At 44.8% G+C, this 27588-nt stretch overlaps 1 protein-coding gene across 9 annotated transcripts in view; it reads left to right on the top strand.

Moving 5' to 3' along the window:
- MGRN1 (mahogunin ring finger 1) overlaps positions 1–27588 on the top strand; it is a 154678-nt gene that overhangs the window by 53050 nt on the left and 74040 nt on the right. For all 9 annotated transcript variants that reach the window (XR_016438640.1, XR_016438639.1, XM_090023432.1 and 6 more), the window contains exons 4-5: positions 859–1005; positions 22803–22920. Coding sequence is in view for 7 of the 9 variants with exons in the window: in XM_090023432.1 (XP_089879558.1) it covers positions 859–1005; positions 22803–22920 (265 nt within the window). In the remaining 2 variants the exon portion in view is untranslated. The remainder of the gene's footprint in view (positions 1–858; positions 1006–22802; positions 22921–27588) is intronic.

The following is a 27588-nucleotide window of genomic DNA, read 5'->3' as shown; positions in this document are numbered from 1 at the left end:
TTAGACCTCAAAGATGTGTACTAACTTTATAGCTGGTTGCTATAAAGGTTTAATTTACACATGTAACAGGGTCTTCCCTGTGATAGGGAGTCCTGCAACTGGGGAGACTTTCAGCCCCAGCAGCTCCCAACTTGGAGTCCTGGCAGCACCCTACAGCTGCTGGGACCCCACATCGTGCCTCCTGGTGCCAGAATCCAGCTGGGTCCCAGCAGCTGTGGGGTGCTGCTGTAATTTCCGAGCTCCCAGGACACATGACCCCCTGGGGCTGGGAGATCATGGCAGCCACAATTGGTGCACTGGGCACCTCCATGCCTGAGAGACTCCCAGCCACAAGAGCTTGCTTCTTGGTAGTGCAGGTGGAGTACTGGATCAGGCTTCTCTTGCACTGGCAATAGGGTGCAATGAGATCTAATGCAGGATCCCACAGTCATGTCTTCTGCCATACACATGAGGCATGGCAGGAGGCACGATTATGTGGATCATGCATTGGATCCCATTGTACCTTTATCTGCATGTGTAGCCCTTAGTGAGGCTCATTTTTGGGTTTATTCCAGCATCAGAGTGCCTTGGATAGACTCAGTGGGGTTCCTTGATGTTAGACGGGTAAAAAGAAAAGTTTTCAATATTAGAAAAATCTTCCTGCTAGCAAAATCTACTGGGAGTACAGAGTTTCTTTAGACGTGGTAGAAACCCCATTGTTAAGTCATGTAGACAAAGCACTTGAGTCATCTCTAGAGAACACTCTTGGTGCGGCCTTAGGAAATGAACTAGATGACCTACTTAGTGTCTTCAATATATATCTGGTCTAACTCTCTCTCTCTCTGTGTCTCTGTCTCTCTCTGTCTGGTTTGCTTATAGGTACAAAGATGATGTGGACAGTCCTCTGGAAGAGAATGGGAAGCAGAAAGTCTTATACAGCTTAGAATTCACATTTGATGCTGATGCCCGTGTTGCCATCACAATCTATTGCCAGGCTACGGAGGAATTCATCAGTGGCATGGCAGTGTAAGTTCTGGGTAAAAGGGGTGCTGACAACTTAAATTACACGCATCTGAAATTCATCTCTCTTATTCTAGTAACAGTTGAGAATAATATTCTGACAGAGGCTGGAAAGCAATGGTTCTCCTTTTTTTCTATTGTATTTGTTTTGTTCATTTGATAACATTGTACATTAGTTACTGTTTCCTCTGTGTTATGCAGATCTTCCATGTGGGGTAGGTGGGGGAGAAACCTGAAGTTGTTCTGTTTGTCAGGCAAACGCAAGGTGTGATACAGTGGAACACTCGTCATGCCTATGGGGGTGCTTCACAACCAGCTTAATTCTCACCAACTTCCCCAATTAAGGACAAGCCTCTCACTTGTCTACTGTGGCTTTTACTTCAGGGCCTAAGTTTCCACTCAGGTAGAGTTAATCGGTGGTCCCGTACACCTGGTGGAAGAAGTGGCGTTCTTTGAAGTAAAAGCTGCAGCAGCAGCAAGAGTACTTTTGTGGCCCTGCTCAGCTCTTTGTTGTGGCTCTGTTTACTCTTAGCTAGTTGGCAACAGCTGATCTGGGGGAGGCATAAGGGGTACATGCAGAGGTGGGAGCCTCCCTGTGCCCCGAATGTGAGCCATGGCTCTGTCCCATGACCTGCACCGGCCCCAGAGCCCCATTCACCCCTGCCCCACTCCCTCCCTCACTGTGGGGGCCTCAGTCTGCACCCCACTGCCCCTTCCCTTCCCTTCCCTGCACCTCTTCTCCCCCAACACTTACCTGCTTGGCACTGCTCCACATGCTGCCAGGCTGCATTCCTGCAGGCTGCAGCTGCATGTCTGTCTGTGCATGCCCCTCCCCCCTGTTACAGTTGCCTGGAGCCTGCACCCAGACTGCCTTGTGGTACTCTGCACTGCCACCACTGCCCCAGAGGTGGTGGTGGTGATGGAGTGGAGCCTGAGGGCAGACTCCAAAACTGTATGTGCTATTAACATGTTAAAAAATTGTATGTGAACAATTAACACATTAATTTCGTGCATTAACCACAATTAATTGACAGCCTTATAATTTATTTTACTAGACAGGTGGGAATGAATCTCAATTCCTTCTACATTTTTTCATCTGATGATCTTTGAAAGGACTCCATCCTCAGTACATTGACTCTACTGATCCAAACATTTCTATTAAGAAGAAACATCTGAAAATCTAGTCAGTTATGTTTTTAAAAAATCACTTTAAACACTTTCAAGTGCAGTAGAAGTTGAATATCATCATCTTCAGCCATAGAGAATGTGGGGAGTATCAACATCCTTTTCATAACCACCCTTTAGGTATTTGGTGATGGTTATCAACTACATGTTCCATCTTTTCTTCTCTAGACTAAGTAATCAGAGTTTCTCCAACTTTTTCTTATAAATTGTCTTTCCCAGACCTCTGGGAACCTCTTTTTTGTTACTTGTTGCTGAACTGTAATTTCTTCATGTCTTTCTTGAAGTGAAGTGCCCAAAATTAGGCAAAAGAGTCCAGATGAGTCCAGTGCTGAATAGAGCAGAAGAATCATTTCCTTTGACTTGCAAGGAACTCTCCTGTTAATACACCCCATGTTGTGAGCTTTCTTTGCAACAACAGCATGCTGTTGGCTCATAGTCAGTTTATGGTCCAGTGTAACCCCCAAGTTCTTTTCCACAGTACTGTAACCAAGCCAGTCATTCCCCAGTCTGTATTTGTGCATGTAGTTTTTCCATATGAAGTACAGAATTTTCCAAATGTCCTTTATTAAAATCCAGTTGCTTAATTTTTACCATTTTTCTAATTTATCAAGATCATTCTGAATCCTTATCCTGTTCTCCAAAGTGTCTGGGATTCCAGTTCCCTTTGGTGTCATCTGCAGATTAGTTGAACATACACTCAATCCCATCCTCCAAGTCATTAATGAAAATATTAAACTACCCTGGATTCTGGACAGACCCTGGGGGTGGGTGGGGAGAACCCTGCTGAATATCTCCTGTCAAGTAGACATCATGCCATCGATGACTCCTCCTTGAGTACAATGATTCAGCCAATTATGTATCTACCTTAGAGTATTTTCTAGAGCAGGGGTTTCAGACATACAACCTCTGGAGACATTTCCTTGAATCTGCATCATTACTGATGGGTGTGGGAATTGCAGGGAGGAGCCTGCTGCAGAATTCAGGGAAACAGGACCCCATTGTCAGTGGCCTTTGGGGACAAGGGAACAAGCAATGGCTACCACCACTCACCCTCGTGCTGCTCTTTGCCATGCTGCCACCAGGTCTGTACCCCTCCCACGAGGGGTCCTAGGGTCTGGATCCTGATCCAAGGGGTAGGTTGAGTATGAGACACCCCTGTTCTAGGATGCATCTCTTTAGTTTACTAGTGAGAATATCTTAGGATACATCAAAGCTTTCCTGAAGTCAAGGTGTATCACATCTACAGAACCCATTCTCTGGGTTACACAGGATGACTGTAATTTACACTTTCATGCAAATGAGATATCCTGTTAGGCTTTTGGTTAAACTGCTACTGACAGCCCTAGATGCCCCCCGATAGAGAACTCACTATTAAGCCAATCTGGGTCCTCTGTAGGTGAAGAACTCAGGAAGTTGTGGAAGACTTTTTTTCATCCCTGACTTTAGATTAACTGACTGAGAGCTCTCCCAGGTCAGTGCTAAGAGTTTTGCAGTTGTTGGGTTCTTGATTTCAAAGCAAATGTACATATAATTTAAGTAATCTATTAAACTTTCAGTCGGGGAAGAAAAAAAACTTTATGAACAGAATTGCTTGTGTTTTAGGTGCAATATAAACATCCTGTTAATGATCAATGAACATGGCATTTTTAGAAATGAGACCAAAGGCTCAAAGTTCCCATCCAGATGCACATTTCTTCAAAGTTTGGAGGGCATCCAGAGCTAAGACTTTGGATTAGGCTCATCTCCACTTCTGTTAAAATCTTCAGCTGTCTTTATTTTGTGTATGGTAATAAATTAGCTCTTTTTAAAAAGTTCTGAATTCTCCTGGAAAAAACCCTCAAAACGCTTTCTGATCAGATCTAGTTTTTCCTGGGTAGTGCAAATAGCTTCCTTAGAAAGCCATCTTGATGAAATTTCCATGTTCTTTTCCTTTGGTCTTTAAAATGCTTCCTGTGAATTCAGTATTACTGAAAGGTGTTTAGCACTTGAAATCCTCTCTTCATATGGCAGGTATAACATGGATAAATAAGGCAGCTCTTCCAGCTTTTGACTTGGAGCTGTGCAAAGTGTCCTTTCCCTTGATCTAAAAAGAGGAGCAACTCTAGAACTGGGACCAGAGGTGTTCAGGTCCTATGGCTATGGTAGATGGATTTAAAAATGACTTTTTTATCATGATTTAAATAGATTTTAATCTTGTTTAGTCTTTTTTTTTTCTACAGCACTTATTTTCCCTTGAAAACTATTAAAACTCGTTGATTTGCCTCTAAATAAGGCTTATGAAAATTTGTACTACTTTTGTTACAGGCATACATATTTGTTTAAATAATTATAGCTTAAAATATATGCATTCAGATTCAATTAAAAACATTATTTTCATGTTAGCAAATGGTTAATGCTCTCATTTTTATTTACTGAATGACTGATCTTTTACTTGCAGTTTTGTTTTAGGCTGCATGGTGAGGGAACTGGAATTCAATTAAATGCACAAAAATGGTATGTTAAGATTCTTAACTAGCTCCTTTACCCCTCTAAAAATGTGCTGGAAACATTGAAAAAAAAGTTTAACAAAGTATGTTTTACATTTTCTAACTGATTGATCCATTAGAGAAAGTTTTACCATTAGAGGTGCACAGATGCATTTGTCTAATATTGGATCGGCACCAATATAAAGAAACTTGACTGTATTGGGAAATTGGCCTGATGTGGGTGATAACTTGGCCAATAAATGCCTGTGCATGTGCAGCACATAGGCAGTGAGGAGCACAGCCTGGCAGCTTGGAGAGCTGCGTGCAGCTGGTAAATCCATGGTGGTGGGCAGGGAAGGGGAGAGGTGTGGGGGGTAGATTAATGCCCCCTTGTGTTGAGGGAGGGAGTGGGGCTGGGTGTAGAGCAGGGGCTGGGGCAGGCACCGCCCAGCCGCAGGGTAGAGCGTGGGACAGAGCTGCAGCTCATCCCGGGAGCACAGACTGGGGAAGCTGGCTTCTGCCATTGCTCAAACCCTGGGAGGGCACAGGGTCGGGGGAGGGCGTGTGCCCCCAGGTCTGTGCAAGGAGGAGCAGGGTGGGCTGCAGCTGTGGGCTGGGGCCAGGGCTTTGCCAGCCTCTTTGCAGCATGTGGGGGAGGGGGCGGGGTTGGGCTGGGGCTGCACTCAGGGCAGGCAGTTGTCCCCCTTAGGGGAGGGGGTTACAGGGGGCCTATGGTAAATTTTGGAGTGGCTGCAGTTCTCCTCATAGCCCCTCTTTCAACACCGCTGCTGCCTGCCTGAAGCACAGCCTGGCCCAGTCCCCACCAGGAAAAGCCTGGTGTAGCCCACAGCTGCAACCTGTCCTGCCCCACCCCGCACAGATCCAGGGGCACATGCCCCGAACCCCATGCCCTCCCATCGTGCGCGCAGTGGCGGAAGCCGCTCCTTTCCCTGCACCCTCCAGACGAGCTGTGGCTCTGTCCTGTGCCCTGCCCTGGCTGGGCAGTGCCTGCTCTAGCTCCTACCCCACTCCCTCCCTCACCACGGGGGGCATTGCCCCCACTACACCCCTTCCCTCCCTCCTCCCCTTTCACCACAACAAACTTACCAGCTGCATGCAGCTGTATCGGAAATCAAATTGGTATCAGTGGATATGCCTCCTTAAAAGTCGGCCATTGGTATTGGCCCCCTAAATTTCTATCAGTGCACCCCTAATTACTATCTAGCCATTAAATAGAATCACTTTATACATGGTGCTCATAGACAAAGTTCTGAAATGAGTAGATTCTATCACACAGGCCTTTTGCTTTCTACTCCACTTTATAAAAAGCTTCCTTGTTTGGTGTTTGTTTTTTTTTTCCAGCTTCCAGTTCTGCACTCTCTAGTTCACTCACATCCACATTCCTGAGTAATTTGAAAATTCTTGATGCACTTGAAAGAAACTTTTACTATTACAAATTGGTTTAGCACATTAACAAACTCTTAGAACCAATACACATGCTGTCCTGGAGCAGACTTTATTAATCTAATTAGAATGTTCCAGTGTGCTGCAGTGTTGCATGTATTTAGCAACCTATGTTTCAAAATGATGGTGGGGGTGCTTTAAAACTCATTGAACAAGCTTTGATTAAACACCCCCACAGCAGTTTTGAAATGCGGGATGCTGAATACGTGTGATACTGTGGCGTTTTAATTAGAGCGTCTGTCTGAGAGCTGCTTTAATTAAACACCCTCTCTCCCCTATTCCCCCTTGCTGTGCAGTATGTGTTTAGACGCCCTCTGGTTCTAGGTTCTTAGCCATGATTTTTACCAGTTCAGTGGTTCAACTTTCTTAAAAATGAGACAACAGACTTACTTGGATTTAAAGATTATCATATTCTTCTTTAAAAGCAAATATTATCTTAATCAGATTTGATTTTTCAATTAAAAATGTTTTATTTTAGAGAGAATCACTTTTTATGTAACCTAACCACAGCTCATTCAGATGGTGGCTTCTGCCAAAAAGAAGACTTTTGTTCTTGAATGCTGCCTATTTTAGCATGAAAATAGGATCCTCTGTTAACATTGCTGCCATGCTAAACAATTGCAATGGTAGTGGTATAGGAATTATTTCTCCAGGATGTGGTGGCAGTAGTGACCCACTATGCAGGCTGTTAGACTGAAAGTCAAAACAACTCGGTTCTACCTTTTGGTTCCTCCCTTGCCTTTTGAGCAAGTAAATCATGCCTCAGTTTCCCCATACATAAAATGGGGATAATATTTGCCGGCCTCTGACATTCTGAGATTCTTGAATGAAAACTGTCATATAAGTACAGTGTGTGTTTTTGTTGTAGAGGACAATGGATTCTTCAGGAGCCAAGATCCTTATTTCATGCAGATGTGGTGGGTAGTAAGGACCTTAGGAAGAAGATACAAATAAGCTGCTTTAATTCAAACCAGGCTATTTTCCCATGTGGTGTTGGCTCTTTAAGCATATCTTAGGTTAAGTGCAGCTGCCTGAAGTGGGCATCTCTGCTTCTCTGGATTCAGAATGCTGCCAGTAAAAGCATTCTTTTGAAGCTCTGATTTTAGCTTTGCAAAGCAGTTCTGAAATGCCAACACTATAATTACTTTAATTTATTCTTTTCAAGTTTTGGTGAAAAAAATCTGGGTTGCATTTTTAGAACTCAGAGTGGAGAGCTACATTTTAGCACAATAATTGAAATTAATCTTCCCTGCCTCTGTTTTGTCTTTTTTTCTTTCAACTCCTTTGAGTCCCAACATCCAAATTCAAGGGCCAGTGCATTCAACATTTACAAGTTCAGTTCTCTTTTTGTATCAGTATATCCAACAATTGCCTTGGGAGCAGAATTTCTTTAGAAAATAGGATAACTTTTTTCCTGTAATGGAAACCAGTCCCTAAAGCAGGGCAGGCTTAAGCCATAGCACCTTAAGCCATGACCAGCCTGCAGCATGCTCTGGGGAGCTTCTAAGTGGCTGAAGCCTGATTCTCTATTTGCTTCACTGAAAAAACCTTCCCAGTATCCTAATCAAGCCAGTAATACTATGGGCTTGAATCTTCTGCTTAAAAAAATTGGCCCATGCTGTGGCTGTGCTGTAGTCGGGGAAGGAGGCTTCCCAGGTGTTTGGGAAGCGTCTTGTATGGAGACTGAGTTCATATATGAACCACAAAGATATCCTTGCTTGCTGCTTGTGCTGCTCATTCCAAAGTGAATAGGTCTTTTTGACCAGAGGAAAATTCTTCCCTTTGCAAAGGGAAAATTGGTCTATTTCAGAAAATAAAGGAAATCCCCTGATCAAATTGCTTGGGCTGCATTTGAAAAGGAAATGAGGCTGACGCCTCGCTAGCATGGTTCCAAGGAATACTTAACAGATCTCTCACTTCCCCAGATAACTGGATTGGAAAGTATTTTTTTAACAGTCGCACTTCCTTAACTAGTTTTGCAGAATGCTTAGCATCCTGTCAGGCAAGGTTCTTTGGGTAGATGTGATATCTTTTACCAACCAGTTTTTATTAGTTGGTCTAATAAAAGATATCACATCTACCCCAAACCTTGCCTGCCTATGTCCTTAGACCAACACGGCTACAACCAACAACCCTGTAGCATCCTATCACTTTCTCTGTCCTCTCCCCAGTGCCAGCAAACCTCTCAAGCATCTGGCAACCAGCTATTCCCTACTGAGCATATTGGCTAACAGCCTGTGAGGAAAGTAAGAGTGTGAGTGTTGGGGGAAGGGAGAATGTGCAGCTCTGTACTGAATATGTGTCCGCCTGCCTGTTAGAAGTACTTAGTTACTATCTGCTGGTGTTGCAGTATTCTGTGGAACCTTCCTGAAGGAGGGAAAACTCAATTTCACAGAGTTTGAGGCCCAGAAGGGGCCATTACATTTTTCTAGTCTGACCTCCTTCATGTTACTTAAATTTCATCTAATGTTATACATAAATACTTTAGTTCAGAGGTCAGCAATGCTTTCTGGTGGGAAAGATGCAGGGGGTGCACTGGAATGATCCAGCTCAGGTCTGAGGTAGGTAGGCAGTAAGACCCAGGCATCTCCTCTGCGTCTGCCTGCCCCATCACTGTGGGGTGGTGCAAAGATAATTCCCACTCCTCCCAAGCCCCAGTGACTTCCTGCACAGGGTAATGCAGGCAGAGCCCCTGCTGCTTAAACCACACAGCTCTGCAGGCCACATCCAAAGGCTAGCAGGATAGATCCAGCCCATAGACTATAGGTTGCCAACTCTGCTTTGGTTGGATTAAAGCATTTCTGCCTCCAGAAGAATAAGCTGCATGCCCCACATACTGGCTAGGAATGATCAAGGTGCTACCAATTCAGAAAGCCTCTCTTACGGCTGGGAATTGATTAGATGAAAGATGGTTAAATGGTCCCAGGAAGTGATCCATATCTCATGCTGTAAAGGAAAACAGATCTCCCCAAGATCCCTGCTAAGTCTGACCATAGGAAAATTCTTTTCTGACTTAATACTGGTGATCAATAAGACATTGAGCATATATGCAAAAACATGAGTTAGATGTTTAGCTGCACTGCCTCAGAGCTCTGGTCCATGAGGTCCAGTGTCCCATCTGTAGTAGCTTCCGAAACCTCAGAAAAGGTCAAAATCCCTTCCACAGCTATCCTTATCTCTGATAAATCCAGCAAAACATGCCCTGGGAAAGATGTTCTGATCCATGCTATATGACCAGATGAGCCATGAGATTTGGTGATAGCAGGGATACTCCACTGTGGGGTTTCTCTTTAAGAGCATGACATATTTATTTATTTATTTATTTTGTTTACTTGTCTCCCTAATTGCTGGATTTTACTACTCCTGTGTTATAGACCGACTCTTTTCTGCCATGTCGTTCTCTAATGTTTATTAATAGTCGGGAGGTGTTATCAACACAGTAGGGCACTAGCAGTATGACGAGACTTGGATCTTTGTGACGCTCTACTCGAGTTCCCTCAGACAATGCCTGAGTTTTTTAATCATCAATGGAATGGAATTCATATATGGTTGATCAACTCTCTTTATTGTTAACTTTTTTCTTTTTATTTATCACTGCTACTATTCACTAACTTCAATACAACTTGTGTCTCTATCTACTGTTTTACATACTTTTATTTCTATCTTCAGAAAACTTTGTTGCATTTATTCACTGTCACAGCAACACAGCCACAAGAAGACAAAGTCTGATCCAGAATTGTTTAATTTTTTTTTTTGGGGACCAGGGTATTGCTTTCAGTCTACTCTTTTCTTCTCTCTTCCTTTTTTTTTGTGGGGTGTTATCCAAAGGAGTTCCTCCGTGTGCTCTTGTCTCCTGCCTGTCTGGATGAGGGAGCAGCACAAAATTGAACTCTTCTTCTCCCTGATTCACTCCATAACACTGGCAGTCCCGAGTGAATTCCCTCAAAAACAACAATAACAAATAAATTTGAACAGGATAAGAAATAACTTTCCCTCTTTGAAAAAGCTACGAGCATCTGCCACTCCCTTCTTCTTGCGGTTTCTATTTTTCAACCTTTCCTCCTCCAAGCAATTGCCCTGCTTCTTCAGGGACTTCAGATTCTCTCTTCTGGACATGTCCTGACTTTCTCTTGGGCAGAACCATCTCCTGGGACTTCTCTGTCTCAGACTCCTTCATCTGAGCCTGTGCTCCATTCTCCCTTTTTTCTCTCGCTGCCCAGCTCCTCTCCCTGTCAGGCTATCTTAAAGATATGGCTACTCCTAAAACGGTGTTCTCCCAGTGCAAACTTCTTTCTGTTCCCTCACTCTTATTTATAGCTAGTCCCTCTTCGCATCCATGTTCCGGTGTTGGGGGCCAGATGAGTGGTGCAGGGCCCACTTGTGGGCCAGGTTGGATCCTATGCCACCTTTGCTTGGACTACCACCAGATTGGGCCCCCCATTTGCCTCCACTGTTGAATTAGGGCCCCACACTTCCTCCACTCAGCCGTGCACTGCAAGATCAGGCCCCACTCTACCTCTAGCTGGTTCATGTGTGCCCAGACTGGGTCCTGGGCCATGTCTGCACGCTTCTCCAGTGTACTGTTTGGCTGGCAAGACTCCCCCATGGGTCCAGAAACCTGTCTTCTAGAAGGGTCTAATCTTCTCCTTCACTCTAAGTGAAGTTAGTGCTTTGCCTTCCTTGAAGTGTATTCCAGTGATTAATTTCTCCCTCAGCTTGGAAATTGCATCTCTTTTTAAGGTAGAGTTTGATCTAATGTTCCAGCCATTGGATCTTGTCATCAAGGTTAAAAAAAGTCTTCCACTACTAGATTTTTTTTCATACACAAGACTTGTATAGAGTCTACTGTTTTACCTTCTTTTGGTAATCTGAGTAAATTTAGTTCCTTGAACCTGATCTAATAAGGCTCATTTTCCAACCCTCAAAACACTTTTGTGGCTCTCCTTTTGAGCTGTAGTATTTCAACAATCTTTAAGCATGAACATCACATCAGGACCAGGTGATGTGTTCTAGTATCAAACTTGCTAATGCCATCTTTGCCACAACATTGCACTGAGAACTCGTGTTAAGGCAATTATCTGGAGTTGCTGCTTTCCAAAACCATCTCTCATCTTGTAAATTTCTTTCATCTGGCTATAGTAAAATATATTTTTGGATTGTGACCATCTCATTAATAATGTCAAATTTATTTGAAAAGGACTGCCTTTCCTGAAGCAGTGCTGGCTGAAATCAACCATGTATAGAAAAATATGTGTACGTATGTTAATTTTTGTTGATATTCTGAATTAATCATTCTAATAATTTGTTTGCAATGACATCAGGCTACCTGTTCATGATTCCCTGAAACATTTCATAGTAAATATTGGAATGACATTGTTAGTCCTCCAATCCTTTATAATTTTCCCCAGTTTTCAAAGGTCTATTTTTTAACAGTGGTTCAGAGGGCTTCTTCTTAGCAAGGCAGTTTAAGACTCTTCTGTTTTCCTTACTTGGGCCTATTCATTATCTGGTTTGAGGTGAAACTGTCTCCCACCTTGCTTTGTTATGGATGGTAAGTGTTCTGTTCCTCCCACATGTCTTCTGCTTTGTTTCATACTCAGATCAGAAATACTTCTTGGATGCTTCTGTCATTTCTATATCACCATTCACAATTTTACCAACTATTTCTAGCAATGTATGTATACTTGACCTGTGGATTTTTTCACAGTATTTTTAAAAGTGTGCCAGTTTGATCCTGTTAGCTCTAGATGGTTCTTTGGTTTCCCTTACTATATATTTTTTTTAACTTGAAATGTACTTTCATTGTGGTTTGCATCTCCTTTTGCAGTTTTTGTTATATAAAATTCATTTTATTGCTGCTTCCACCTTTTTCTTTTTACCAAAATTGCAATTTGCCCAGTAACAGGGTTTTTTTTTAATATATCTATGGAATTGTTTTTTGGGCATCCAGTAAAATGTCCCTGAACAAGTTCTAGTTTTTGTTAACAACTTGCTATCTTTAATTTATTCTTAGTCACTTATGCCAATGATTGCTTTTTAGTTTTGGAACATTAGTCCATTTTAAAATTCCAAAAATGTATGTGTGTAATTGTTGGCATGTTCTGTTCACACAACGTAAAAATAATAAAGAAAAACAGATCTTGATTGCTTATACTTAAGCAAATGCTAATCTTTAGGTCAGTAACTAATTTTTTGTCCACCAATATTAGGTCCATGTGCTAGTATATGACTTTGTTAGGACATTTTTCTCTCTTCTTTTAATGGGAACTTTAATGAGGTTTTATAACTGGCTACATGAGGGTTCCAGCAAATGTCTCATACATTGAAGTCACATTTAAGGGTTACGCGCGCACGTGCATGTGCATACCTACTTGTGACAAGTGTTGATTAAGGAGCAGTTCATCCTGTTCTCCAGTGAAACTTGATAGTTTCTGGGGAAAAAAGCCCACTCTTACACCCTCTCTTTAGGCTTACAAGTTAGAACTATAGTCCATAAGTGTTCAGTCTTCTCAGATTTTTTAATTTTAACAAGAAATGGGGCCTTTGCACTTTTCCTTTCTTCCCCTATTCTGACTTTATGGAAAAAGTTGTGATAAGGGTTTTTAACTTTCAGATCAGTCTCTCTAAGTTTCAGTTATACCTATTACATTACTTTTTATGTACGAGCATCTTTAGTTGCTGTTTTTTATTATCTGGGCTCCTAACATCAGTGCATAGGCAGTTAATTGTGTTTCTCTTAGGTTCCTTTGTGCTTGGGTTTGTCATGCATGTTCTCAGTGAGGGTAGGTTATAAATTTGAGTGAGAGGAAGACCTTCGTTTCCCTATTATTGTCCTCCTTGTGTGAAGTTTGAAGTACTTCTGATTACCTTAACTGCACAAGAGACTGATACCACTCTACTACTGAGACAGAGAAGTCAGAACTGTATAATAATTACTTCTACATATTGTATCTAGGCAAATAATCCCCAACATACCTACAGGCTCGGTGGTGACAATTTGGCTTGCACCACGACTGAAAGGGACCTGGGGTAATTGATCATTGCATGAACATGAGTCATCAGTGCAATGCTGTAGCTAGCAGGGCAAACAATACTTTGGCATGCATCAGTCGATGCATCTCATGTAAAACCATGGAAGTGATTCTTCCACTGTACACGGCACTAGTGAGACCACAGCTGGAATACTGCAACCAGTTCTGGGTGGCACACTTCAACAAGGATGTGGAAAAACCTGAGAGGGTCCAGAGAAGAGCCACCTATATGATCAAAGACTTGCAAAGCAGACCATATAAGAAGAGGCTGGGGGACTTTGGCCTCTTCAGCCTAAAGAAGAGAAGGTTGAGAGGGGACTTGGTAGCACCTTACCGCTACATCAGGGGAGTACATCAAGAGCTAGTTGAATAACTGTTCACCAGAGCACACTTGGGGAAGACCAGGAGTAATGGATACAAACTCCTGGAAGACCACTTCAGGCTCAATTCTAGGAAAAACTCCTTCACAGTTAGGGTGTCTAGATTGTGACTGTCTAGAGCATCCTTCCAGAGGTAGTGCAATCACCTACCGTGGAAATCTTCAAGAGGAGACTGGTCAATCGCCTCACTGGGATCACCTGACCCCCAGTTATCTTCGCTGCCTGGTGTAGTGGGGCTGGACCCAATGATCTTGTGAGGTCCCTTCCAGCCCCTAACAATCTATGAATCTATACTAGGAGATCTAGTGCTCTCCCATACGAAACCTTGCTCCCCAGTAATTACCTCTCTCCTGCCTTCTCTTGCCCAAAAGACAGGAGAGACTTCAGATAAGATTGTCCTGATATTACAGCTCCCTTTTAAATAGAAGTTTTCCTGATCTGTGTAATGGTTCCTGATCACATGCGCCTGCATTACTTCTGCCAAAGAAGTCTGCTCAAGTTGGTCTTTAATCATGTGATGATGTCCTTTGGCTGTACCCCTGGAAGGTCCTATTCTTCTTCTGCCCCTAGGAGAATGGTCACTTCTGCTGCTTGTAGTCACAAATTTCTACACCTTATTTCTCCTTGTCATTTAACTCCATAGCCTCACCCTGTGGGATTTTCTGTGATACTGTCTGTCTGTCTAGATATTGGCATCCAGGGATTTCAGGGAATCCTCCTTAATCATGATGGTAGACAAGCTGGTCTCAAGACCCCGACCCCTTTCCTTCATAATATCTACCGGCTTCACTTCATGCAAAAGCTGTTCTTTCTTTAGGCAGATGACTTGATGCATGTCACAGGAACTGATGGTCCTGTTCATCCTTGTTGTTGAGATGAAACTGTATGTTTTAAATGAAGCTCCCAAATTACCTCTTAAACCCTTGTGGAAATTCCCTTGTTAAATGTTTTTTTGTTAAATGCCTTTAAAGCTTAGCCTAATAAATCAGCCCACATTGACAAGCAGGTTAATCAAAGCTTACACACCTGGAACAAAGATAGTTGGGGCCAGAGTTGCATCCCTAAATATAATTACCAGACTCAAGGGTCCTGACTTGCGTAGTCACCATCAGCCCAAGGTCATGACTGTCCTTACAGGCAAAAGTCCCATGGAAGCTTTTTCTGTAAGCTCTTTACTGGTCTCCTCTGCCTTAGGCTTCTTGTTTCATATGACCAGCTCCATAAGTGGCATCTTTCAGGCTGACAATGATGGCTCCTCTGTATGTGCTGTATTTAATGCTTTCAAGACGCTTTCTGTAATCTGGCAAAAAGGCTGCACACACTGGGTGCCATGTTATTCCTTAATGGTTCCCTAAGAATTTTCTGACTACAGGCATTTTGTGGTATTGGGATAGGTTTTTCAGTTGTCAGCCTAACAAAGCAGTGAGAACCAGCCCTGTGACTAGATTTAAATTAGCCATTTGGTCTGGAGATGTGCTCCAAGGAGCAATTTTGTGCTGTGCAGGGAATGAGGCATTGGCTTCCCCATCTATGTCTAAAGAGCTTTCCTTGTTTATGTGCTCTACAAACAAAAGAGACCCTCTTTCCTGTGCTACTAATGCTGCCAAGCTTCTTTTCTATTATAAGACCCTGGCATGAAGCTTCACTCTTTGTACTATAACCACAAAGATGCACAGATGATTTTATTGAAATGTTTTATTAATCATGTCCATAATATTAGGTGTTTCAGACCTCCCACCTCAGTCCCTTTAAATCAACACCAAACATGATGCTGGCTTATTTGAACATATTACTGTATCCATTCTCCCTGCATCTAGAAATTTGATTTATTTTGATGTTTAGTGAACCAGTTACTGAAGGCCATAGCTTGCCTTAGTGACTCTATTCATTTGAGCCTTTATAGACAGCATACAGAAATACCAGAAAATCTGGTCATTTTAATAGTCTGCTTATGTGCGTTTCCTCTGAAAGATGCTCTTGTTTCTCTCTGTAATGGACACAGGTGATTAATTAAATTGGTTTTGTACAATCAAAAGGAGATTTCTTCTGAGTGAAGAAAACTGGGTTGAGATGGTATTTTTTGCTGTGCACAGTCCCCTAAACCCACTAGAATGAAAATTAGACTGGCATAGTAGAAAAGCCGATTTTAAAAATGCTTTCCAAAGTCTCTGCGTGGTTCTTCAGCAGCAGAGGTGGCTTTTATTTTGATCTGTCTTCTCATCACTAAACATTACCATGTAACATGCATAGTCTTTCTCAGGAATGCAGCATTGGCTTCTATGCTAGGTCTTTGAAATCCATTCTACTTCCATCTGCCATTAATAACAGAAATGCTGCTTTGGATCCCTGCTATTCCCTGTTTCCTGGTTAATATTTTTCTGCAGGGGGTGGCCCCAGCCACTGGAGTGCTATCTCTGCCTTATCTTTGCAGAAATGTTACTATTGTATTATTTGCCTGGTGCCCACAGTCTCAGTAGTTTTCACAGGATACAGTAATACCTAGACACTTTCCAAGCACCTTTCACCCAGGGATTTCATAAATGTTCTACTGAAGGAATCCTTTCGTTTGAGATGCATGAGGCATAATGCTTCTTACTAAAATGCAGCCACATTTGATGGGGGGAGGACCATAGCAAGTTTTAGCTTTCTGCAACAGCTACAGCAAGTGAAGAACTCTGCAACAAGTTAAAATTAGAGAATGCCATTACTGGACTTGATATTTCTTGATGTAATTGGTGGCAAAAAGAATTGTGTGTACTTTATAAACAACAAGATTATGTATCCTTGAATGGCCATATAAGGGATTAGGACTGCTAATCTTGCCCTGTCACCTAAATTAGGACCTCCTCTTTAACTTCTGTTAGCACTGTTTGGTGCTAATTTAGGAAGAACACTGAGTACTGAATTTTTTTGTGCCCTTCCCACAACAGATAACACATGTAGCTGGCCTGACATTGCAACCTGATGGAATCGTAGTGAAGATGTGGCTGCAGAAAGATGGCTTGAGGGGGGCAAAGAATGTTCCAGTTTCTTCCTTGTCTGTTAACTGTTGAGCTGCTCCTTAGCTTCCACCTAAGGCCAGAGAGTAGGGCAGGCAGGATGCTTATGTAGATGATTGAAGTCTTGGGAATACAGTACGCTGTTTCTGGGCTGCACTTGATGCAAATGGAAAACTTTCAGGCCAGATTTGGGCAAAGGTCATTTAGATGCCAGAGGTGCTGTTCATGAAGTCTATCTGGTAGTGCTTCTCAGTCATCTGTGCTCAGCCAAGGGACTTGCTGGTCACATTTGAAGGACAATTAGTCCTTATTACAATCTGGAGAAGAACTCTCACTGGCTGTTTGCCAAACTCTTAGCTTGCTGGGGCTCAGCAGAGTGTGAGGTACATCTCCAGATGTCAGTTCTGTCAGATGCCCTTCTGGCAGTGGCCAGGCCATGAGACTTGTTCCCACAGTCCCAAGCTGTTTTGGTAGCTTTTTTGCACTCCTGAAGCCTAGCAAACTTTGATATTCCTCGTTTACTATTTTCTTCTACAAATCTGTGTTCTGGAGCTTGTGTTGTTGATTGACATGCAAAGCCATACACCAGCCTGGTGCTCTCCCTCTTCAGAAACCTGCTGCACTGGGATTCCAAATGCTCTAAAACAGGGTCTTTGAAACTTCTGCTCCTGATTGCCTTCCTTGCCTTCATGATGACATGTGGTTTACTTCCCTCTCCAGCACTCAAGTGTTGGCCTTTGTTTTGACAGGTCTGTGTCATGGCATCTGTCCTGTATGGCTGCCATTGAGTTTTACTCTCAGAGCTCCTCCAGGCTTGCTGTCCCCTTCAGCAAGGCACTTTCCTTTTCTGTACTTCAGTTTCTCTACCTGCACAATGGGGTTTTTACCCTGTCATGGAGTTTTGATTCTTTGAGATCCAGTGGTGAAAGAAGCTGTGTGAGCAAGGAGTATTCACTCTGACTGACTGTGCAGTAAATAAAACCTCACTCACTTGCTTATCTTGTAATTCGTACACAAAGGTTCTGTTTTTCTTTTTTCCCCTCAGCCCATTAATAGCAGAGACTAGAGTGACCACCTGTTGCTGAAGCTGTTATTTTATTCAGTGTAGTTCAGAACATTTTCTAGTATATTGTGAAGTATTGTCATAATTAAGATAAAACTACTTGCAAATGCACACTGTATGATGGCTTGTTCACTCACCTATTAACTTGCAAAATCAGTCATTCACAGCGGGTCTTCCACAAATTAAAATAGTGCTGCTGACCCCTAATCAGCCTTAAAACTGCTGCCGTCTTGTCAGTTACTGTAGCTTCTATGGATTTCCACTAAGACCATGCCAGTTTGCACCAGCTGGGAATTTGGCACTGTGTTTCATAGTTGATAAGGTCGAAAGGGACCCGAGCCTGACCCCCTGCCATGGGCAGGAAAGAATGCTGGGATCAAATGACCCCAGCTATTTGTTTTGAACATGTAACTTTTTGGGTAGACCAGTGAGGTCCTTAGGTTTTCTTTAATCTCCTTTAGGCATTTATACTGTGCTTGTCACCAAGGCCAGCTTACCCAAATGAGATACTGAAACCTGAAAAAGAAATGGCCTTTTCCCCCCACAAGACTCTTGAGCACTTCCTGCTCCCCTGGACTTGAATGAAATTTGTAGGTCTTGAGTTTCTCTGATTATTAAGTCCTTAGGTTTAGGTGCCTGCATGTAGATTTAGGAGCCTAATTTTAAGCCCTCACATTTGAAAATATTGGCCTGAGCACTTCAGGATAAGGGCAGATGAAGAGGTACTCCTTTCTGACCTGTTGTGAATGGCAGGTTTGTAAAGGTGTTCCTTGTAGGACAGATGTAGCCAGTGATTGGTCTTGTAAGTCATAATGATGTTAAGCCTCTTGAATGTCTGATGGGGAAAGTATAATATGTCTGCCTTGGAGCACCCTGCTTTGGACTCTGAAGAAGCCCATTTTCTGGGAACACAACCTGTCCAAGAGTCCTGTCAACAGATTGGAAAAACATGACTGTTAAGCACTCAAAAGTGCATCCAAAGAGCAACCAACTGTATTTTGTAACCATGGCAACAAAAGTGTTACTAAGGAGATTTGGGAAGCTTAAGCTCGGAAAGCAAGACAGAAAATTTGAGTGAAATAGCTGTTGTATAAATATGTGGGGGCTGCATCGTGCTACTGGCTGGGAACACAGATGGGGTTTCCAATCGCACAACAGGTGGTGGCTGCTGCTGCTGTTGGGTTTCTCTGGTTCCTTTAGAGGAGCTACCTTTCATAGTCCCTCTCTGTGTGCTCTGCTGTTAAACAAAGAGCAGCCTTGCCAAGGTAACCTGCCAGTGAGCTTCCCGGACACAGCTGCTACTTCAGCAGTTAGTAGTTTGTTGAGCTCTATGTCTGCATACAGTCACTGAATACAGACCTAGGAAGTTTTATATTTTCTTTGTGCCTGTGTGGGCTCTGTTAACTTCCAGCTGCAGTGCAAAATAGGGTTGGTTTTTCTGGATCAGCCAGCAAGGGGGATAGCTGCCAAGGGGGTATCAAGAGATCTCTCCTGTATTGCTTGGCCAGGATATGGGCCACCAACAAAGGAGTTAGCCAGAGAAATCTGGAGTGATAACCATCAGGGAAGGTACTGTCCTTCCTCAGGCAAGTTTAAGGAAAGCGTTCAGATCCCTGAAACAATGCTGCAGGGTAAATAGAGAGGTAGTGTTTAAAAGGAAGCCTCATTGGAGTGGCTGTGATATTTTAAGTTGGTAGCTGTGTTGTGATATTCCAGGCCTATGATTGATTGCTCCCCAAGTCAAACTAGTGAAGTCCTCTTTGGGAGCCAATAAATTCTGTGCCAAAAGCCTTGTATTTGGGGTTACTTAATGGAGCGGGAGAGGGAGAGAGCAGTTTAAAAGTGCACTTTGGGTACCCCAATCATTGACTGTGACCAACATTTGACTCCAGTCCCCTTCCCACCCCACCTATGTCAAATAGACACAGGTTGACCCCATCTGAAACCACAAACTCTACATTGATAGTAGTCTGTTTTACAGCCATGTTGTACATGCTACTTCCCTGCAAACCTCCTTCCTGACTTCCTCTCTCCTTGCATGTTCTGATCATAGTAATGGTCCTCCTTCTTGCCCAATATTCTGTTCTCCTCCTCATCTTCCTTCTCCCTTCTCACCACAGGAGCTCACTCCTTCCTTTTGCTTGACTTTCACGTGATCCCCTGCCTCCAAAGCAGTCTCTCAGGCAAAAACCCTATTTTCCAAACAACTTTTAAGTATTGCTGACCATCATATCTTCTTTGGTGTGTTTATAATAACCACTGGTGAAGCTAGTATATTGTGGTGAAGTATTGATAATACTTCACCACTCTTTATTATAGATTTTTGGTGGGAGTACCAAAAAACCCCACAATGCCTACCTTAGAAGGCACCAGAGTGCTGGCATGCCAGAAAAACAAAATGAGGGCAGGGGGTACATGGCAGGATCCCCTGCCCCCCAGCCCTGCTGCCCCTTGTCTGCCACCCAACAACCCTGCCCTGCAGCCTGGGCTCTGTAGCTGTCAGCAGCTACCCAGAACCTGGGCCAGCTGCAAAAGTCTGCTGCCTCTCTGCCCCGGTCCCAGCCCCGGGCTCTGAGGAGGCAACACATACCGGCAGTGCTCCCCGCTGTGCTGCCCTTGCCGCTTCTGCAAAACAGCGTTGGAACCCAGTGCGGCAGGGCACAGTGGGGGGCGCAAGAAGCTGCTTGCTCCGAGCTTCCACACTCCCACTGCTCTGTGTCCACCAATGCACCACGTGTCTGGGCATTTCCCCCTTCCCCCCCATGCCTGGGCATCCATCCACCACATCCCCAGGATCTCTTCCCCCTTAACTCCCTCCCCTGTGTGTATGGGAGTTCTGCCACACCCTTGGTTTATCATTTGTGGGCTTCTTTAATACATCACACCTTTCAGGTGTCCTAGGCTACAGGCTCCCTGAGCCTTGGCCTGTACCACCTTGCCCTGCCCCCTGGGGCAGGGAAGGAGGAGCAAGAGGCTTCTGCAGCTGGAACAGTGGGAGGATTGGCAGCTGGATGGGAGCCCATGGGCTGCAATTTAACCAACCCCTTGCAGGCTGCATGTGGTGCATGGACCACCAGTTGGACAACCCTGGCTTTAGCAGAGCTGTACCATAGTTCCTAGGTCAGCAGTGGGCAAAATACGGCCTGTGAGCTGAATCTGGCCTGCTGTGGGATTTTGCCTGGCATATGGTAGGTCCCTCAGTCCCACCCAGCCCATGTTGTGGCGCGTGTGGCTGGTTCTGCCACCCCTGTGTGCACAGCGGGACTAGGACGGCATGACAGCTGGTCTCGCTTCCCAGCAGCCCTGGTGACAGTGTCTCCTTCCAGCTGCTGCAGTCATGACTGACTTAACCCTGCTGCCTGGGCACCCCAGTCCAAATGTCCTGCACCCAGTGCTGGGGGTGTGACCTATGTGGGCAGAGCGCATGGCTAGGCAGATAGGATGGAGCTGCGGGCGAGAGGGGAGCGGTGTTTGGGAGTGGGATGGGCAGGTGAGGCTGCAATCGCAGGGCAGTGACAGTGCGGGGCTGAGCTGTGATCTCCAGCCTGCTTGGCCCTATGACAGCCATGGGTTCTGCAGATCACAGGAGTGTGCAAGGAGTGGAATGTAGTGCTGCCCTGGGCCCCAGCCCTGTGCTGTCACCGCCCTAAGATCCCAGCCCTATATGCAGCTTCCTGTTTGCCTGTGGCCCCATCCCATCTGCCTGGCCACGCGCCGTGGCTGTGTAGATCCTGGCCGGTCTCCATGGAGACCCTTGGATTGCTGGATGGTGTGGGATTGTGGCTCAGAGCAGAGCCACGATTTGCTGCTTGCACACCCCTGCCTGCTTAAACAGCGGCCATTGTAGGGGTGTGTGGGTAGCAGATCATGATTCTGCCCTGGCCCTGCACTGTAGACCACCCTGCAGTCCCAGCCCTGCCTGCCCCGATCCCCACCTGCCTGCAGTGCCATCCCAGCCACCCAGCTGAGTGTGTGTCACATAGGGAGTTTTGGTGAGCTATTGAATGGGGGGGTGGAGGGGTGTTGCTCACCTGGCCCATGACAGCTCACCAAAACTTGCTGTGGCCCGTGGGTCCACCCTGTCCTCAGTTATTGTGTGCAGGGTTGCTAAATTTGTAGTAGATTGTACACATCTTGGATAAAAAATGTTGTTTTCTCTGTAATTCCTAATACTCCTCATAGACTGTACACACACTGTTTAAGTGGCAACAGGTAGGAACATCTCTTGATGATTAATGTCATACTGGAACTTTTCATCTGGGCCAGCTTGTTACTAGAGCAGAAGAACTGGACTGGTAGCCTTTTTGTCCTCAAAGAAGTCTGGCCCTATTCTTCCTATTGGTGACATGGTATCAGCACTGAGACTTTGTACAATGGAGGAACTATAACTTTGTTTAGGTGATGCACCCCTCCCCCCTGCTGACACCGTCATGGTGGCTGTAGGCGGTTCCCACTTGCTGCTCAGCGCTGCCAACACCACCATGGTGCCTCCCCAGTCTCGGCAGGCACCAGCCATTCATGGGTGCAGCCGTGCTGTTCTCAGATCAGCAGTGCTGTGTTTTTTAGAATGGAGGAAGCATTTGTGAGCTGTGGAGAGCAGAATGGTAGGGGGAGGGGATGTCAAATATCATTCTTTTTTGCCAAGCTGTCTTCTGGTTCTAGAATTTGCTCTGTGAATCCATTAGATCACTAAATGGCATTCCCAGGGTGGGAGGAGTAGGTCACCTGGTAAGTAAGTGGTTGTTTTGAAAATGTGTTGGATCACTGCTCATGTTTTCAACTGTGTATGTGTGGGGAGGAACCAGGCTTCCTTGCTGAAGAAACTGAAATGTGACCCTGTTGGACCACCATTGTGCCTGCACTTCTGATCTGTGGAGTCAGCCTTTGCTTAACTGAAGTCCCTTGTTTGTTGTGTCACACGGTGCTGCTTGACCACTCATATTTCCAGCCAGTACAGTATAGACCCCATCAAACCCTACTGAAGATCAAGGATGTGTTTCTGGGCTGGCTATCCCTCTTTTCCCTGAATTTCTACCTTCTTGCTTTGACCTTTTCCATTCCCTTTTGTCTCCAAAGTGAATGGCTGTGAGCCCCCACCAGCTTTGCCTCTTAGAGTTGCCATTTGTGATTTCTTGAAGGCAGACAGGCGTGAATGACTTAGAGCCCAGCACAGAGCAATAATTTGTTTCAATGAGTATTTTTTTCCCCCTCTTCAGATACAGCACAAAGAATCCTTCTCTGCAGTCTGAGACAGTTCATTACAAGAGAGGGGTGAGCCAGCAATTCTCCCTGCCTTCCTTCAAGATCGATTTCTCAGACTGGAAGGATGATGAGGTAAATCTCTCCTTAGACTCTCCTCTCCAAAACCTTATTGTTCTAGAAGCAATGGATAATATTTGTTTAGTTTCTCTGAGTTTTATAGCTAGAAAAATTACCAGTTACAGCTGCTATAACATGTTTGTCAGTGTGGGTTTGGAGGGCACTGGGAAGAGTGGGTGTGAAACAGTCAAAGCAATTTGGTAGATAAGGTAAGGAAAACAAAAAATAGGGTGTTGTTGTATTGATGTGAGAGGACAAATTTGTGTTGGGCCCTGAATTGAGTGGTGTTAGGCCTTGCTGGCCAGGTGACCTTCTGACCCATGGGTGGGCAAAATACAGCCTGTGGGCTGGATCCAGCCTGCAAGGCCATTCTGTCTGGCCCACAGGGCCCCTAAAAAAATTTAGAAAATTAATATTTATCAGCTCTTGGTTGCTGTCAAAAATGACAGGAGTCAGGGGCAGTAGGACCCGGGGAAGCCCTGGCAGGTTCCTGCAACAGCAGGGCCTGCCCCGCCCCACCCTGCTGCTCCAGAAGGGTCTTCTGGCCTGGGACCATGTGGCTGCACTGCGCTGGAAACTCAGGTAAGTGTGGAAGGAAGGACAGGGGAGGAGCCCGGGGAAAAGCTGAGGGTGGGGAAAAGCGGCCCTTCCCTCGCCCCATGGCTGGTGCTCCCTGCTGCAGCTGCTCGCAACCCGCGCAAGGCTATCCTGAGCAGACAGGCAGCCCCACATGGGCTGCAAGCAGCTGCAGTGTAGGGCGTCGGCCACAGGGTGGCCAAGGGGCTGCTTTTCCCGGTGCTCAGCACCAGTTTGTAATCCACCCCCGCTGCCAGCCTGGGACCTGCGCTGGCTCTGGGCTCGCTCATTAGGGTTACGCATGGCAGCAGCAGCTGCAGGCCCCACCCCCTTGCCGTGTTGGGCAGCGTTTGCCACCACTGCCTCTGGGTTGCCCAGTACGTGAGCTGCTGGTGGGCAGCAGGAGCAAACACTGTCTGGTGCGGCAAGCAGGGGGGCTGCTTTCCTCTGCGCTGAGCAGCTGCGCCCACCGCACACAGCTCTGATGGGTGAGCCTAGAGCTGGCACAGGGCGCAGGCTGTCTGCGGGGGTGGGTTACAAGTTGGTGCTGTGTGGGGAAAGTGGCCCCTGCCCTGCCCTGTGGCCGGTGCCCTGCACTACAGCCACTCGCAGCCCTCATGGGGCTGCCTGTGCCTGCTCAGGACAGCCCCATGTGGGTTGTGAGCGGTTGCAGCAGGGAGTGGTGGCCATGGGGCAGGGGAAGGACCACTTTTCCCTGTGCTCAGCACTGGCTCTTTCCCTGCCAGTGAGTGCGGGGTTGGGGCTGCACATTGCCCCCTGCCTGTACCACAGGGCTGGGGGGCACTGGGAGTGAGTGGGCAGGCAGCCAGGAGGGCCCAGAGCAGGGCGGCAGGAGTACAGGGTCCTGGCCAGCAGGGCTCTGTGGAGCTGGGCCAGCTCCCCCCTCTCCATGCTGGTGCAGCTCAGCCTGGCTCCACAAACCTTTGCCAGCCTGTGCCCCACTTTGGGCCCCACTGGTGCTGGCACTGGGACATTGGTCCCAAGACGGTGACCAGGGGGCAGGGCACCTGTCAAGGGGCATGGCTACCCATGCAGCCCTCAACAACTTGCCAAAACTGGGTAAGCTGCCCCCTGCCCAAAATAATTGCCTGCCCTTGTTCTGACCATTGGAGCTTCAAGTCAAAAGCGTTGGTGCCATTTCCAAAGGAAGCAGCTTGTTTTTCACTCGGTGTAGCTATGATGCTGTTCCAAATGATCACAGAGTTGTTTAGGAGGTTAGAAACATAAACTCCCTTTTAGAGAGGTGCTGGTAGCCTATGTGTGTGTTGGGTTTTAGAGTTTGCTGAAAGATAGGTGTCTGATTTAAGTAGCAGACCTATTAAACAACATAATTGGTATTTAAGTTTCTTTTTGAACAGACATTTTCTAGTTTAGAAATATTTATAGATGTATATTACCTAAGGCTTCATCAAAGGAATAGTAAGAATCTTCTATGCAGGATTAAATTTGACATCGTTTTAAAAAGTGACATTTATCTTCAGGAAAGTTTTGCAATTCCTACTTGTCTTCAGATCTGCATATTAGTAGTATGCATCTTAGGATATCCTATTTGTGCATCACAGATAGGCCTACTATTCATTTTGCTTGCTGAAACAATAGGATATTGCAGGGTACGCATGAATCTGTACACATATTTTTTAAGATGCTGAAAAGATAGCTGAAGGTAGAACAGTTGTCCACACTCATTCAAGGGTTTCAAAGCATCTGGGTTCACAGTAACTGAAGCTAAGTTGGCCTTGACTGCCCTGTACTGTGAGTTTTTACCTATGGTCTAAGCAAGCTTCTCTTTGCCTGATGGTGATGTAGCATAATATTATGACATAAAAATGAAAGGGTTTCTGTTAAATGCCATCAGCTGCAAATTGTAAAGGGCTGTTTTAACACCAAAAACATATTTCCATGCGATTAAATAGTTAATACTGCTGCTAAACTACACCTAAATGACAGGTGAAGAAAAATATTTATTTTCCCAGCTTTCTGTGCATTTGAAAGCACTTTGTGTGTGTTCAGTTTCTCCATTCTTCCTGCTTAGTCATTATTGTTCTGTCCCATAAATCCTAGGTAAGACTTCAAAAATGTCGTATCTTTCTACTTGTACCTTGTGCCCACTAATGAATTTCAGAATTATTTTACACCTCATTGTGGAGTAGGATTGTGAACCCAGTCAGTTCCTAGGCAGCCTTTAGATTGTAATCATAGTCCTGTTCTTTCATTTTATTTGCATTTTTTTCAGTACCTGTCAGTAGTTAATCCATGGTGGTTTCTTAGTTTAAAATATCACGTTTCTTATCACTGAATATTAACAACCCATTGACAGAGTACCTTTGAAATTACGTAAATAGTGCAAGGCAAAGATTTTTGTGGGTGATGTCTTTTATTGGACCAACTGTATAGTTGGGAGGGATACTGGGTACCAAGTATGTTTCCTCAGGTCTGAGAAAATCCTTGCCTCTGTCATTTTCCTGGACTGTTATGGCTATATCATCCCTCTGACTCTACCTTAAAATAGTGCAGGTGAATATTCCTTTAAACATGACTAGGGGGTTTCATGTTTTTCTGTGGCTCTAAATCAGGGGTGGGCAATTTTCAGACAGAGGGCCACTTACTGAGTTTTGTCAAACCATCAAGGGCCATGTGACACCTGGTGAAGCTAAGTGACTGGGTTGTAAAAATTCCATAGGAAGCGGGGAGCTCACTCTTACTTTTTCCTGAGTTTCCCACCAAACAACCTGTGCAACCCTGGGCACTCCACCTGGGGATGTTGATGACTTTTTTAAAAGAATTGGTCTGCCTCAGCTGGGTTCAAATAATGCCTGCTTCTGGGTGGAGCCGGGTAATGAGGTCAGAAATGGTATTCAAGGGTGAGGTCACCTGGTCTGGGCTGCTTCCTCTGGGGAGGCATTTTTGGAAACATGGGCCTCCAAAATCTTCTGGATGTATATGTAAGTAGCTTACTGGGAATTTAGCTAGTAAATTAGGGTTATGCATATTAGCCGCATGTTAAAAGGGCCAACAAGCCCATTCTGTTTTGCTAATACTCTTCCATTGTTGGCTATAAAGGACTAACTCACAGGATCATAATAAATTTTGATTTAGTGCATGGGATGTGAAATTACCAATAAAATCATAAATGCAAACTTTGAGCTATGAGGGGTACTGGTCACCTTAGTGTGCGTACCCTCATTCACTCACTCACGCAAACTCATGTCATTTTAAACCCATGTAGTATAGTGTATAGTAGCTGCTGTAGTGATTGTGAGAGCACTGGTATCAGTATATCTACCTACCGGAGGCCTAGGAGTCTGATGTCGATGGTCAGCTTTCTTCAAGGCAGTCTTCTCCAGCAGTAGGTTGCCTGCTTGTCCTTCTGTCTCGATATGTCAGGTGCTGGATGAGAGAGTGCCACAGAGTTGTGCATCACTGCCTTTTATCTCTTCTGGCAGACTTGTGTGATCCCCCAGCAGCATCTTGGCTACCCAGTCTGGAGGTTGTTATCCCACGTGGGTCTTGAGTCATGCATGACAGCTGTTAGTCACCAGGGTGTCTGCCTGCTGGTACCTGAAGTTTCGGGAGGCTACCCTTGTTTTATTGATATAATGCCTGTATTGCTATGGGTTACAGGAATAGTCAATAGGGTGGGTGCTTAGTTCCAGGAATCATTTCCTTGGCTTGATTAGCCTAAAACGGCTTGTAGAGTAGAGTTTTGTAATGCTAAGTTTCTCTGGCTAGGTTATTATCAATTAACAGCCAGAGACTTTTGCATTGTCTTCAGTTATTTACTGATTCATCATACATACTCACATTCATTCAAGGGGGACCAGCCCAATACAGCAATACAATTCCAGTGATTTCAATTCCAATGCATTATTACAATAATAGTTCTAGTAATACAAGGTATGACTTTACTTTAAAGAAAAATACAGTTGTTAAAAATTAAAAGGTATAAAATACTGAATGCCAGGGTCAACACGAGACAGATGAAATATAAAAATGCACTGTGAGGTGGTAAGGATTAATCACTGGGGACAGTAAGTGAATTAGGTTAGATGCAGTAGACTGGTTTCACATAAACTTTGGACAGATATG

The sequence above is a fragment of the Crocodylus siamensis genome, chromosome 12 (genome assembly GCF_052110815.1).
Source record: "Crocodylus siamensis isolate JL-2025a chromosome 12, ASM5211081v1, whole genome shotgun sequence".
NCBI lineage: Eukaryota > Metazoa > Chordata > Crocodylia > Crocodylidae > Crocodylus > Crocodylus siamensis.
Note: the sequence above shows the minus strand (reverse complement) of the source record. Positions and strands in the feature narration are given on the sequence as shown.